General features: G+C 44.2%; 1 protein-coding gene across 9 annotated transcripts in view; it reads right to left on the bottom strand.

Moving 5' to 3' along the window:
- ARHGAP42 (Rho GTPase activating protein 42) overlaps positions 1-10,607 on the bottom strand; it is a 287,751-nt gene extending 277,144 nt beyond the window's left edge. For 7 of the 9 annotated variants that reach the window (XM_072795140.1, XM_072795141.1, XM_072795142.1 and 4 more), the window contains exon 1: positions 10,394-10,607. In XM_072795140.1, the coding sequence (XP_072651241.1) occupies positions 10,394-10,547 (154 nt within the window). In that variant the 5' untranslated portion in view covers positions 10,548-10,607. Of the gene's footprint in view, positions 1-164; positions 184-9,558; positions 9,593-10,393 lie in introns of those variants that run through there. The other 2 variants (XM_072795145.1, XM_072795147.1) reach the window with 2 other exon arrangements.
- Positions 10,608-12,953: the final 2,346 nt, after the last annotated feature.

Genomic DNA, 12,953 nt, shown 5'->3' with positions numbered 1-12,953 from the left:
AGTTTTGGAAAAAAAACTTAAATTATGAGGATCAAAATGATCCTGCCTAAAGCAAATGAAAATAATGTTACATTTTTATATTATGCACTGTTTCTATGGCCCACACAAAAATCCTACAAGAAATTGGGGTGCCTTGGTGGCTTAAAGTTGGTTAAGGGTCTTACTTTTGATTTCAGCTCAGGTCATGATCTCAGGGTTGTGAGATTGAGCCCCATGTTGGGCTCCAAGTTACGTATAGAGCCTGCTTAAGATTCTCTTCTTCTCCCTCTGTACCTCCTCCTCAAAAAAATTCCTATAAGAAATATAGAGCAGACGTTATTTCCATTTTTGATGAAAAAAACAGGTTTTGAGTAAAGTGGCTTGTACCAATGCTGTTAGTAGCAGCACCAGGACTAGAATAAAGTTCTAACTCCTGTTGCTGTCTATTGCCCCCTGGATAACCCAGTCCTAAAAATCAATATGCCCCGGCCTGAGCAGTTACAATGAAGTCTGTGGGAAACAATATTAAAAATCAAGTTTGCAGTCCTCATTCCATGGCTCATTCACCCTAATATTCAAAAGTCTCCTCCAAATACTCTTCTTAGTAAACTGGTTGATGTTTAGCAATTACCGAGCATCCACAGTGTAGTCAGAACTGAACAGAATAGAGATCCTTGGCACCCAGACGTTTATATCTGAAAGAGTAAGTACAGTGTCATAGAGACAAACAGGGAATATACCATGTGACTGCGAGCCATGAACTGGAGCAACATAGCTACAAGCCAGTGAAGATTTTGGATTGGCAACACCAGAAGCCAGAGAAGGCCTGAAAAATCCTCCATTAGAGCCATCAAAGAGTACAGCCCTACTGACACCTTGATTTTAGACTTCCGGCCTCCAGACTATGAGAGAATCAATGTCTGTTGGTTTAAGCTAAGAAAAAAAAAAAAATGTTATTCCAAAAATACTGCCAGAAAAAAATCTAATTTAGGATATCTTGGGATATGAAATTACAGGACTAACCAAATTTCCTAACCTGAGTAGAATGAAAAACTAGAGTTTAAAAACTGGAGAAGGAAACAGGAAGAGTTAGGAGGACTCAGATGTCCCTTTAGGAGACAATCAGGTGGATGAGCCTATAAGTAAGAACACAAGGAGAAGGAAGCACTTGGTTTTGACACCCAGTGTGAGGTGCCCGAAGCACATCCACGTGGTGATAAGCTGCTGACAATCAGATCCAGAGCTCAGGAAAATGCGTGAGGGCTGGAGCCTGGGGAGACATGTCATTGCACATGGAAAGCAAACAGTGAAAGGGCTAAGAAGGAATCTTTGTGTACTATCAACATTTAATAGAAGGACAGAGGAAATCAACTGAAAAAGGAAGAGAAATTCAGCAACATCACATACTAAGAAAAAAATGTGCAATTATGGAGCTGCAGAAGGAACAATGGTTAGAAAGGGTCAACCTAAGGAAAACCAGGATTGACAAGCAGTCAACACAAGCATCTAGAAGTCCTACTTTCACCTCCCGTGTTGACATCATTTTTTCACAAGTACGCAGCTTTCCTACATCTTCAGCTTTCCTCCAAATAGTGAGCCCCTAAAAAGCCACCCCCTATTATCTCTTATGTTGACACTTTTTAATGGCAACCATCTCCCTCTAATTTTCCACGACCAACTTTTACAACAGTTGGAAGGCTAGTTTCTTATTCTTTGATTCTCTAGTTGTCACACAATAACTTCTTCATAGAAGATACACAAAGCCTGACACAAATTCCAAAACCACAATATTTAAATACTTTCCCCAACCAATTTTAAGTTGTTTCTCCTTGTTTACCTCTCTCATCACCACCACCACCATTCCCCCACAATCCCCATTTTCGGGCCACATCTTCCATTCAGACATTGTGAGGAATAAGGAAATTAAATAAATGAAGAAGAAAAAATTCTCACCAAGGCAAAGTAAAATCTATTTACACAGCTTCCATTTGGAAAGGGATAATATACATACTACTCATTTCTATTAGCAGCTTATCACTCTCCTCCACACATAAACACATACCAGTTTTCTAAATTAATCACCATTTTTACTGTGTACTACCGAGAAAACTGAAGCTGGGTCTTTCATCCGGATAAGCTTTCAATACATATTTATGCACAAGGGAATACTATTTGGCATGGCTTTCATAAACTAGCAGGCATTACGGCTTCTCAGATTTGCATAAGGGTTACCGAAGTTCTACCACTGAGAAGTATGTCTGACTTCCAAAAGAAATGGCTCATAATGTGTCTACACACTTTTTCCCAGTGTAAAGCCAAGGTTCAGAGAGTACTATTAATATAGCAAGGTTACAGACATGCAGCATCTTTCCCAATTTTTTTCATACCATCTGATACTGAGAACCAACCCAGGATGATTTCCCATCCTTCACAAAACACAAAACATTCCCCACTACACCTAATATTCACCCAAATCAGATATACCAACAACATACAAAATGTCATGTTTGGGCATTTTAAAAATGCTATTAGGAATGGAAACTTTTATCACAGAACTTAAAAATTGGAACTGAAAGGTCTCTAATAATTAATATAAAATAATCTAGAAAGACTTCAATAGTCTTATTTTAGCTTTTTCCCACCAGGTTCCATGCAAAAATTACAATTAAAAGAATTACCCTCAAATGGAAGATTAAAAATCCTAGGAAAATTAGTACTTATTTTTCTCCTTTATGCATGCATACCTCTGTAAGAAAGGGAAAAGGTTGAAAAAACTGGCAGATTATAACTACTGTAGTGACCTTACTCCTCCACAGTTCACTTTTTCTGAAGCAAATCACAGTCCTCGCAGAGTAATAAACGCATGTGTTTTGCCAGAACACTTTCTTCAGTGCTATAACTAGTTTCTTGGTGGTGATAAAATAGGAATACCGCAGATATTAACTATGACATATTCTGATTAACCAAACATCCCAGTTAGATGTAATCATACAGAGAAGGACCCACATTATCAGAAATATCCAGCGCAAAATTTAAGTTCACCTGGCCAAAGACAAAACTATTAATGTAATTACATCTGTAATGGCTGTTCTGTTTTCATCCTGCCCCTTTTTCTTTGCTTTCAAAGGCCATTAAGACTAACAAATACTGGATAATGTCTACACTTATACAAAATTCAGCCATAAGAACACAGACTAAGGCAGCTACACAAGATGAAGCACAGATTCCTGCATTAGACAGCCAAGTGCTTAGCAAATGGTTTTAATTTTCAGGATGAAGGTCAGCAAGAAGCAGGTAGCAAGTCCTTGGTGGATGAGGCCATATCCACTAGGAATACACTATAAGGATTATTAGATGCAGGCACAGGTTCAGCAGGCTGGCAGACAAGGGAAGGCTGACAGAAATGCCAGCTGAAACTGGTGGGTGGCAGGTGGAGCTATGGAGGGGCTGGCAACTGCCTAGGAGGGTGACATGAGTGAAAACTACACAGCACGGATGGCTGGGGCCAGAAGAGGTGGCAATCACAGCTCGGGCAAGAAACAATGTTCATGAGAAAGATTCAAGACAAAAGAAATCCCCTTTCCTTCACCCTTCTTACTATTGCATATATACCAAGTGTGGCTTAATGATATGAATTTTTTAAACTAATATTTCTCTTTATAAATCTAAATAAGAGATTTGCCATTCTCTAGGTATACATCAAAATTGCACTCACACCAAAGTAATACTGAATGTAAGCTGTACTATTTTTCCTTATAGTTTGAGTAATGCTTACACATCATCAACACAATGAACACTGTACTCTAATAATTCAGAGGATGTTTGTTAAAGCAACTTTTCAGTTACTTAAAACCTTAGTAGTTACCTGAGTTTTCTTCATTGTCAGAGTACCTGGATCGTAACTGTCAAAGATAGCAGCGCAAAAAAGTGGTTATTGCTAACTCATTCCCTGGCCTCTAACAGGACAGCCCCTCAATTACTACCAGCTGAAAAAAGGAAATCCAATGGAAACAAAGACAGTGTAAAAGGGTACCCATTAAGCTCATGTGGGGAATCAGAAGAGAAGTAAATGGAAGTAATCAGCGAGCCCATATTACTTCCATTTTGATAAGTGCCAAGGCTGCCATTTAAAGTGTAACTGCTTTTGCTTGCACCATCTCTGAAGCAGAACCTGAAAGCCGCAATCCTAACCTACCAGTTCCTAAAATTTATTACAGTTCATTTGAAAGATGGCAGTTACTTCTGCTCATTTAACTCTAATTCTAATGACTTAAGAACCAAATGAATGGTTGAAGTAATTACACATCCATACCTTTGATTAGAATGCCCAGCTAAACACGCAAAACAACCTTAGTGGAATAAGAAGAAGGGAAGTAGCTCTTGCAAGGCAAATATAAGAATCTGCAATGAGTTCTATCTAAACTAAATAAAACCTAGATGCAAATTTAAATACCAAAAATGGCCTAAAACAATCGTAATTTTCACTACAAGCTGAAGAATGGCCAAATAAATAGCACAGCAACTACAGAAAATGTCAAACTTCTTAAACTTGTCTTTTTCCTTTTATTTAATTCCTTCCTGCATCACCAAAAACTTCAGCAGTAAAATGGGCCTAGAACATACACACGAAATACAGACTGGCTTAAAGTGGAAAAACAAGTGAAACCAGGCTAAAGTGCATTTAAGAAACACAGCAGGGATCCCTGGGTGGCGCAGGGGTTTGGCGCCTGCCTTTGGCCCAGGGCGCGATCCTGGAGACCCAGGATCGAATCCCACGTCGGGCTCCCGGTGCATGGAGCCTGCTTCTCCCTCTGCCTGTGTCCCTGCCTCTCTCTCTCTCTCTCTCTCTCTCTCTCTGTGACTATCATAAATAAATAAATTAAAAAAAAAAAAAAAAAGAAAGAAACACAGCAAACGGAAGGCAGGGATCCCTCATCCTGTTTACAATATCTCAATGTAGCCTTTGCATTTCAGGGTTTCTCTGACTCTATATAAACAACTACTTAATCACCAAATCACAAGTTTACCATGGCAGTGTACTTCGAACTGATGTCTGGGAACGCTGAGGGTAGCAGACACAAGAAACAGTGTGCTTCCCTCTTGCTGAATGTCTTAAATTCTTAACTATCTGGAACAACCAACCTCTACCACTCAAATAGGTACCCTTCTTATTTGTGTCATGGGTCACTAGTCCAGAGGCAATATGACCAATAAATAAATAAATAGCCTGTGATAAAGGGAAGGCCATCTTCTGGGCAGGCAGTTTTGAAGAACTGCTGTTTCAATTGGGAAAAGCAAAGAGAAAATGAATCATCAACACACAAGATATGATTCAACAGTCTTTATATGAGAGGAAATTTCCTTTCAGTAAAATCATCATCATCCATTAGATTAACTAAATATAGTTGACAAGTTTTTTATTGGTTTTACAGTATTATTTGTATTTAATTCATAAATTGATTTGTTTTTAAGATTGTATGAACAGGCACAAGAAGTAGTTCATACTTATATACATTTAACTACTACAATAAATAATTCAATCTATATTAGAGTCCGCTTTTTTCCCCTCTAGAAGAAGTCTAGACATACAAGTTTGAGAAACATTATCCTAAATGCAAAGATAGTGGGCCAATTCCACCTTAAGGCAATGAGAGAAAGCACTAGTAAGAAGAAGTTTGTTTTGTTTCTTAAATTATTTGTTTTGTTTCTTAAATTCCACATAAGTGAAATTATATATTTGTCTTTCTCTGACTGATCTATTTCACTTAGCATAATATGCTGTAGCTCCATCCATGTTCTTGCAAATGGCAAGACTTCATTCTTTTTCTTTCTTTTTTTATGGCTAAATAATATTCCATATCCACACCTCCCTCCCAACCCAAGAAAAAGAGATAGAACAAGAGACAAACCAGGAAACAGACTCTGTAGAGAACAAAATGATGGTTACCAGGGGAAAGATGAGTGGGAAGAATGGGTGAAATGGTGATGAGGATTAAGGACTGCACTTATCATGATGAGCACTGAGTCACGTACAGAATTACTGAATCGCTACACTGTACACCTGAAGTTAACACCGTACATTAACTATACTTGAATCAAAATTAAAAACCAAAAGAAAGAAAGAAAGACCCCAAGATGCCACAGGCACGGTAGAAGAAAAAAATGTTGATATGCTCTCCCTACCTCATAATTCAATTAAATAATTGTAATTTATTTCTATTCCTTTTTTCTCTTTTCTGTTTCTTGGGAGGAGGGAAGTCTATTCCTTTTTTTTAAGATTTTACTTATTTATTTGAGAAAGATAGCAGGAAGACAAGCGGAGGGAGAGGGAGAAGCATGAGCAGGGAGCCCCAAGCGGGGCTCTATCCCAGGCCCCCAGCAAAGGCAGACAACAGATGCTTAATGGAATGAGCCACCCACGGAGCCACCCAGGGAAGTCTAATCCTTGGGAGAACAAAGCTTTATTTAAATATTCAAAATTATAAAGAAAAGAGAAGGTAAAGGGAGAATTATATGAGAAAGCCATTTTGAGGTGTTTCTTTGAATATGATCTGTAAGAAAAGAAAATCAATAAGCAAAAACAGCATATGACTTCACAACTCAAGTTTTAAGGGCACCTGCTAAAGTAATAAACTTCAAAGAATAACATTTGATGAAAAAGGGGGAAGATTTTGAGTCATAGCATGAACTAAAACCCAATTCTCCAGTTATCAAATATTCTCAAATACCACTCACCAAATGTCTATACAGCACATAACAAGACGAAAAAATAATCCTAGTGGTAAGATTTTTATAGATCTTCTCTCATTTTATAGAAAAGATAGGACCCAGAGAGATTAAGATATTTTCCAATTATCACACAGCATTTGACAGCACCAGATTTAAATTCAGGTCTATGTCAATCCACTTAATGAACTGTCATCCGTTTTCTCAGACTGGATGTGCAATACTTCATTTAAAAAATGTTACGTATCTTATATATGTCATTTAAAATTGAAATCATCTAGTCAAGGTTTTCCTTTATAAGGACCCTTCCAAATACTCTACTAAGAAGAAACTATTAACTTTAAGAATAGAACTGCCAGTTATTTTACCAGCAAAAAATGGGTTTATTCAGGAATAACAGGGAATTGCAATCTTGGACAAGCAAGCTACCACAAAACCATAGGTAAGTGCAAAAAATAAAGAGCAATGTTATTTTATGGAGAAGGAAGAGGAAGTTGAGAGGGGTTGTTTTGAAGAAGTCCACTAGAGAAAAGCAAAGAGTTCAGAATGATGATGGTTTCTCCTTAGATGAGTTGCAGGGGTAACTGATTTCTTGTAGGAAATGCAATGCACGTCTTTCCCTTTGGGGTCTGTATTTGATGACTGTCTCCTGTTGAGATTCTTCTGAGAGGTCTAGGACTGACAATACTTCCTGTAATTGACATTGAGTGGTACCACCAGCCTCTCCTAAAATGCCTAGCCCTCCATCAGTGTGGTTTCCCTTTATTAATTTTCACAATACCTACATCCTGAAGCAAAAATCAAAGATTATATGTGACCCTATTGAAACAGTTATGCATGTATTAGCCAAGAATGCATGCCAAAATTCTCACCAGAAAAGCTATGAACTAGGATGGAAATAATACAAGATGCTTAGAAATGCATGATGACTGTCAGCTTAGGAAGGCTATATTAAGAAACCATTCATTATTAATGAAAATAACAGCAAAATGATAAAAATAAAACTAAACTGGATAATGAATACACTTACTGAAACAGTAAGTACAGAGAATGGAAAGGCATAGCTTAAAGTTAGGGAAGGTGAATGCTTCGTTAGGCAGAAAAGAGTAACGAGGGACAGAACTGGGGAAACAGAGGCCTCCTGGTGGATCTGGGATAGAACTCAGAGCAGGCTTCAGAGTCCTTTAGGCACACTCTTACCCTAGCTAAGCAACGTCAGAGAGCCGGCACCTAACCATTTGCAGCCTAGCCTCACTGCATCCTCCCCAAGGGAAAGAAGGTGGCTTGGGTGGGAAAACACCAGTGCCATCATGTGACTTCAAGAGTTCCTCTGCTCCAAATCTTTATTTGGCAGCTGATGCTGGAATTCTTTCAACAAAGAATAATACGTTTTCCTTCCATAATGAGGTAGATAATAATCAATCATCAGTTAAAATAATGCTCTCTCATCACAAACCTAAGAATCCTAGAAAGACATCAGGTTGTATATTTAAGAGCATAAGACTAAATTATTGAGACAAGCCCTGGATGTTCAAGGAACTTACACTCTCAAGATTTCTTCATTTTATATACAGAAAAACAAACTTATCAGGATGGGAATCACTTGATTTTTGCAAGGCTAGATTCAAAAATCATAACAAAGTACATAATCTCACTAGTTAAATCAGATGTATTTTAGAGATTTAACACAGCTTACGGAAGTGTTTTCAACTTCTGAAACGCTAGAATTGATCTCCCCAGCAGAGTGAGGAGAAAATGTCACTTGTAGACCACCTGGCAGCTCCACAAGACACAGCTTGGCATTCAGCCCTCAGAGATGGGGAAACGCTTTTGGAAGAGGCTAAAATCCAAAGAGCCCAGTCCTGACACCTCAACCAGGATTTACAAACCGGAAAGAAGGAGAGTTCACATTTGTGTACACACAGAATGGAAAGAACTGTATATAAATTATTTTTTTCACAAGTCCGTAAAGTAGGGGCAGCCTGGGTGGTTCAGCGGTTTAGCGCCTGCCTTCGGCCCAGGTCGTGGTCCTGAAGACCAGGGATCGATCGAGTCCCACGTCAGGCTCCCTGCATGGAGCCTGCTTCTCCCTCTGCCTGTGTCTCTGCCTCTCTCTCTCTCTCTCTCTCTCTCTCTCTGTGTCTCTCATGAATAAATAAATGAATTTTTAAAAACCAGTAAAGTACTAACCTCCAATTCAGAAATTAAGTGAATGTAAAACATTTTCTTCATCCTGGTTAAGTAACGAAAGTAAGAATTAAATGTCTTAGCATTGGAGATGGTTAAAGAAGGATTTGGGAGCACAGCACACTTCATTTCAAGACATTTTGATAAGCTCCATCCTTACCATTAATACACACTTCAAAATACAGGTCGGATGATAATGTCTCAGTCTCCAGCACGTACACCCCCAGCGTGCTGTTACTGACCTTCCAACTGATGCACTCGATGCGGCTGTCCTACACTTGCCCTGGGGATTTCTAGATGCTCAAAGGCTCTCCAACTAATGAAAACACCTGCATCACGCAGCCATCAGAGGGCAGAGTCTAGGGCTTCATTTCAGTAGCTGAAACCTGCAGAAGCCTCCATTAGGCTGCAAATAAATAGGTCATGGGAAAGGTAACAAGTTCAGCCTCATCAGTTAGGTCACTCCATTTTTTTTTAAAGAGAAACTCGAGTTTCTTTTATCACTGAGCCTCTCCCTAGGTCTTAGTAATTGAGAGTGAGGATCCAGCAGATTCAGGGGGGAGTAAAGAAAATCGACTCCGGAAAGGAAGTGGGAAACATCCCTAAGGGCGGCCTTTACTTAACCATCAGACATCCCAGTTGGCCTTTAGCCATGAACCCTCTTACCCAGGGACTCGATCAACATCAGATCTACAGAGCACACCAAAAATCAAGGCGCACAAAAAAGCTGGTGAAGAGGTCAAATCCCCCGGTGCCGTGCTGTCTTCGATCCTCTTAGCAAACGGCAAAACTGCAAACATACATTTTTTAAACAGCCAATGTAACGATCCGCCGAAACACACGAGATCCTAATCGTTTTCTTTGAGTATCACTAAAGAAACCAGCTTTATTTTATCCTTAAGCCAGACTCTTGACTCCCTCCTTACGGACTTCTTTAAAAAAGTGTTCCAAGCGAGCACAATAAAATCACACACAAACCAACCGAAAAGCACCGAGAGTCTCCCACATTTTTAGGGAGCGCCAGGGTCACGGTGCTCCGCCGCGTCCGGCCGCGGCTTCCCCTCCTCGGCGGGCACTCCCGGGGCGGGGGCGGGGCGGGGGCGGGGCGGGGCGGGGGCGGGGCCGGGCCGGGGCCGGGACACGCGCCGCGCCCGCCGCCAGCAGGGGAGCTCTTCCGCCGCCGTCCCCGACCCGCTCAAACAAAAGAGGCCCGAGTCTCCCCCCGCACCCGCAGCATCCCCGCCCCGGGCCCCCCGCAGCATCCCCGCCCCGGGCCCCCCGCAGCATCCCCGCCCGGGCCCCCCGCAGCATCCCCGCCCGGGCCCCCCGCAGCATCCCCGCCCGGGTCCCCCGCAGCATCCCCGCCCGGGTCCCCCGCAGCATCCCCGCCCGGGCCCCCCGCAGCATCCCCGCCCGGGTCCCCCGCAGCATCCCCGCCCCGGCCCCCCCGCCTGCCCCCGCGCCCTCCCCGCGCGCCCCCGGACACCCCCGCGGCACTCACTCCTCAGCGCCCCGATGAGCAGGGAGCCGTCCTTAATGAGCTCTTTGATGAACTTGTTGGTCCGCTCCAGCTCGATCTCGTGACACTGCAGGCGCTCCCTGAAGTCCGGGCTGTCCAGGTAGGAGTCGCTGAACTCCAGAGTCGGCAGCCCCATGGCCCCGGCGCGAGCGGCGGCCGGCGGGGACCTGGGGCGCGGCGGGGACCTGGGGCGCGGCGGGGGCCGGGGCGGCGGAGGGCGGCGGGCGGCGGAGGGCGGCGGGGGCCGGGGGGCCGGGGGGCCGGGGCGGCGCTCAGTCAGTCCCGCGCTCCCGCGGCGGGGGGCCGGGGCGCGGGTCCGCTCGGGCCGCTGGGGCCGCGGGCCGCAGGGCGCATGGTCGCCGCTCCCGAGGCGGCGGGGCTCCGGGTCCGGCGCGGCCGAGGCACAGCGCAGTCCCGCGCCGACGCTTCCGGCACCGCCGCCTCCGCCTCCGCCTCCGCCTCCGCCCCGGGACGGTAGTCGGCGCGCCGAGCCGCTCGGCCGGGCCGGGCCGGGCCGGGGAAGCCCTCCCCCTGGGCGGGCTCTTCTCCGGGAGCTGGCGCGGCCGACCCGGCTGGCCCGGGGCCCTCCCCTGCGCCCCGCCCCGCCCCGCCCCGCCCCGCCCCTCGCCCCAGGCCCCCGCCTCCCCTGCGCCCCCGCCGCCTGCGCCCCGCCCTCTCCCCCACTCGCCCTCCTCCCGCTGCGCCCCGCGCGGGCTCCCCGGGACCCTGCTGCAGGCACCCCAGCTGCCGCCTGCGCCCCGCCCCGCCCCGCCCCGCCCCCGAGCCCTTCCCCGAGGCACCCGCCCGCCTGCGCCGGCTCCCGCTGCACCCGAGGCGGCAGCGCCGTCTGCTCCGCACGCCCGGCTCCGACCAGCCCTCGGCCCACGGGCCCCCCCAGCCCCACCGGGTCTCCAACTCCCAGCGCACCCCCGTGCCCGCCCCCTCGCCCCCTCGCCCCGCGGCCGTCCGGAGCAGAAACCTGCGTGAACTTCGCTCAAAGCTCGAGTCGTCATTTCAAAGCGTAGGGAGAGAAGATGCCACTTTCTAGCGTTAGTTCAGATTTTATTTCACGTTTCCACTGAATGCATAGAAGTTCCAGATCGGAAAGTTTTCCTGCTTCGTTCCCACCGCTCGCTTCCTTCATCCAACAAAGTCACACTTTCTATACCGAAAAGTAAGAGCTTCGGGACTCCTGGGGGGCCCAGCGGTTAAGCGCCTGCCTTTGGCCCAGGGCGCGATCCTGGAGTCCCTGGGATTGAGCCCCGCATCCCCGGGGGGAGCTTCTCCCTCTGCCTCTTTCTCTCTCTCTCTCTCTCTCTCTCTGTCTCTGTCTCTCATGAGTAAATAAATAAAATCTTTTTAAAAAGAAAAGCTTTCACAGGCCTTGGGATGTTTGTTGTTTTTCCAAATTGCAGGGATAGTGGGAAAATTTCAAGTCATCCCCATCCCCCTAAATACACACCTGGGACTTGGGTGTTCCCACTCAGAAGAATACCTAGATCGAAGACTGTACATTTGACTGGCACCTGGATAGAATTATCCAACAAGCATAAGGATTTCCAAACTGTTGAAGTTGGCTAGAGTTCCAAATGAATAGTTAATTCCTACCGAGGGTCACTTACCCCTCCTCTGATAGAGGGTCACCTAATAAATTTCTGTTCTTTCCAAACCTTGACAGCAAAAGAAAGTGCTGCCCTACATCTGTTCCTGCCACCATCTATAGTATTTCTGAGTGCTCACTTCAGCAGCACATATCCTAAAATATAGTATTTCTGAGAACTCAGTTATTTTTCTTAAGGATCTGCTTTTAATTTCTGTGTTTTCATTACTTTGTCCATTTGAACCATCTGTTTAAAAAAAAAAGTCTTCTACAGATCATGGGAAAAAATTCCATTAATGTGCTTTACATTTTTCCCAATTAAGTTTCAGAGACTGTCAAGACTTTCAATTTAAAAAAGATTTTTTAAAGAACTACACATGAATATTAAAAATACAACATAAACCTTAAATTAAGATGATGTACACGGTATGTTTGATGGCTTTGATTTAAATTCTTCTGAGCCAAGGAAATTGGACTTAAAAACCTTCCATCCATATTTGTATCATTATACCTCTACAAATTGGCAGAATCTCCAATCATCATTAGAGTCATTTTTAACTCTGTGTTTAACCTGTCAGTGACATACTCCTCATTTGGATAGGTGGGGTGAGATGGGGGGCAGTAACGCTGTTTGTCAGTCAAGGGAGTGACCCAAGTGGCAGTGGGGCTGTTTTTCACCTGAGGTGATTTCATATCTATTCATCACACAGACCGAAAGACAAAAAACAAGTCAGGCCAAACAGTTTCCTTTCGGCATTTGCCATATTGCTGTTCCAAGCAACTAAATCCAATGTGAACTGCTCAGATATGAAATAGGATAAAGTAAAACAATCTTTTCCCGTTTTTCATTAAATGAAAATCCTGTGATTAATTCTTTAAAAATGTATCGGTAGTCTTTAATAAGTAGCATTTAATATGTTAGATGTCCATTTTCATTTTTTA

This window comes from Canis lupus, chromosome 23 (genome assembly GCF_048164855.1).
Source record: "Canis lupus baileyi chromosome 23, mCanLup2.hap1, whole genome shotgun sequence".
Classification (NCBI taxonomy): Eukaryota; Metazoa; Chordata; class Mammalia; order Carnivora; family Canidae; genus Canis; species Canis lupus.
The sequence above is the reverse complement of the archived record's forward strand: the minus strand, read 5'-3'. Positions and strand labels throughout refer to the sequence as shown.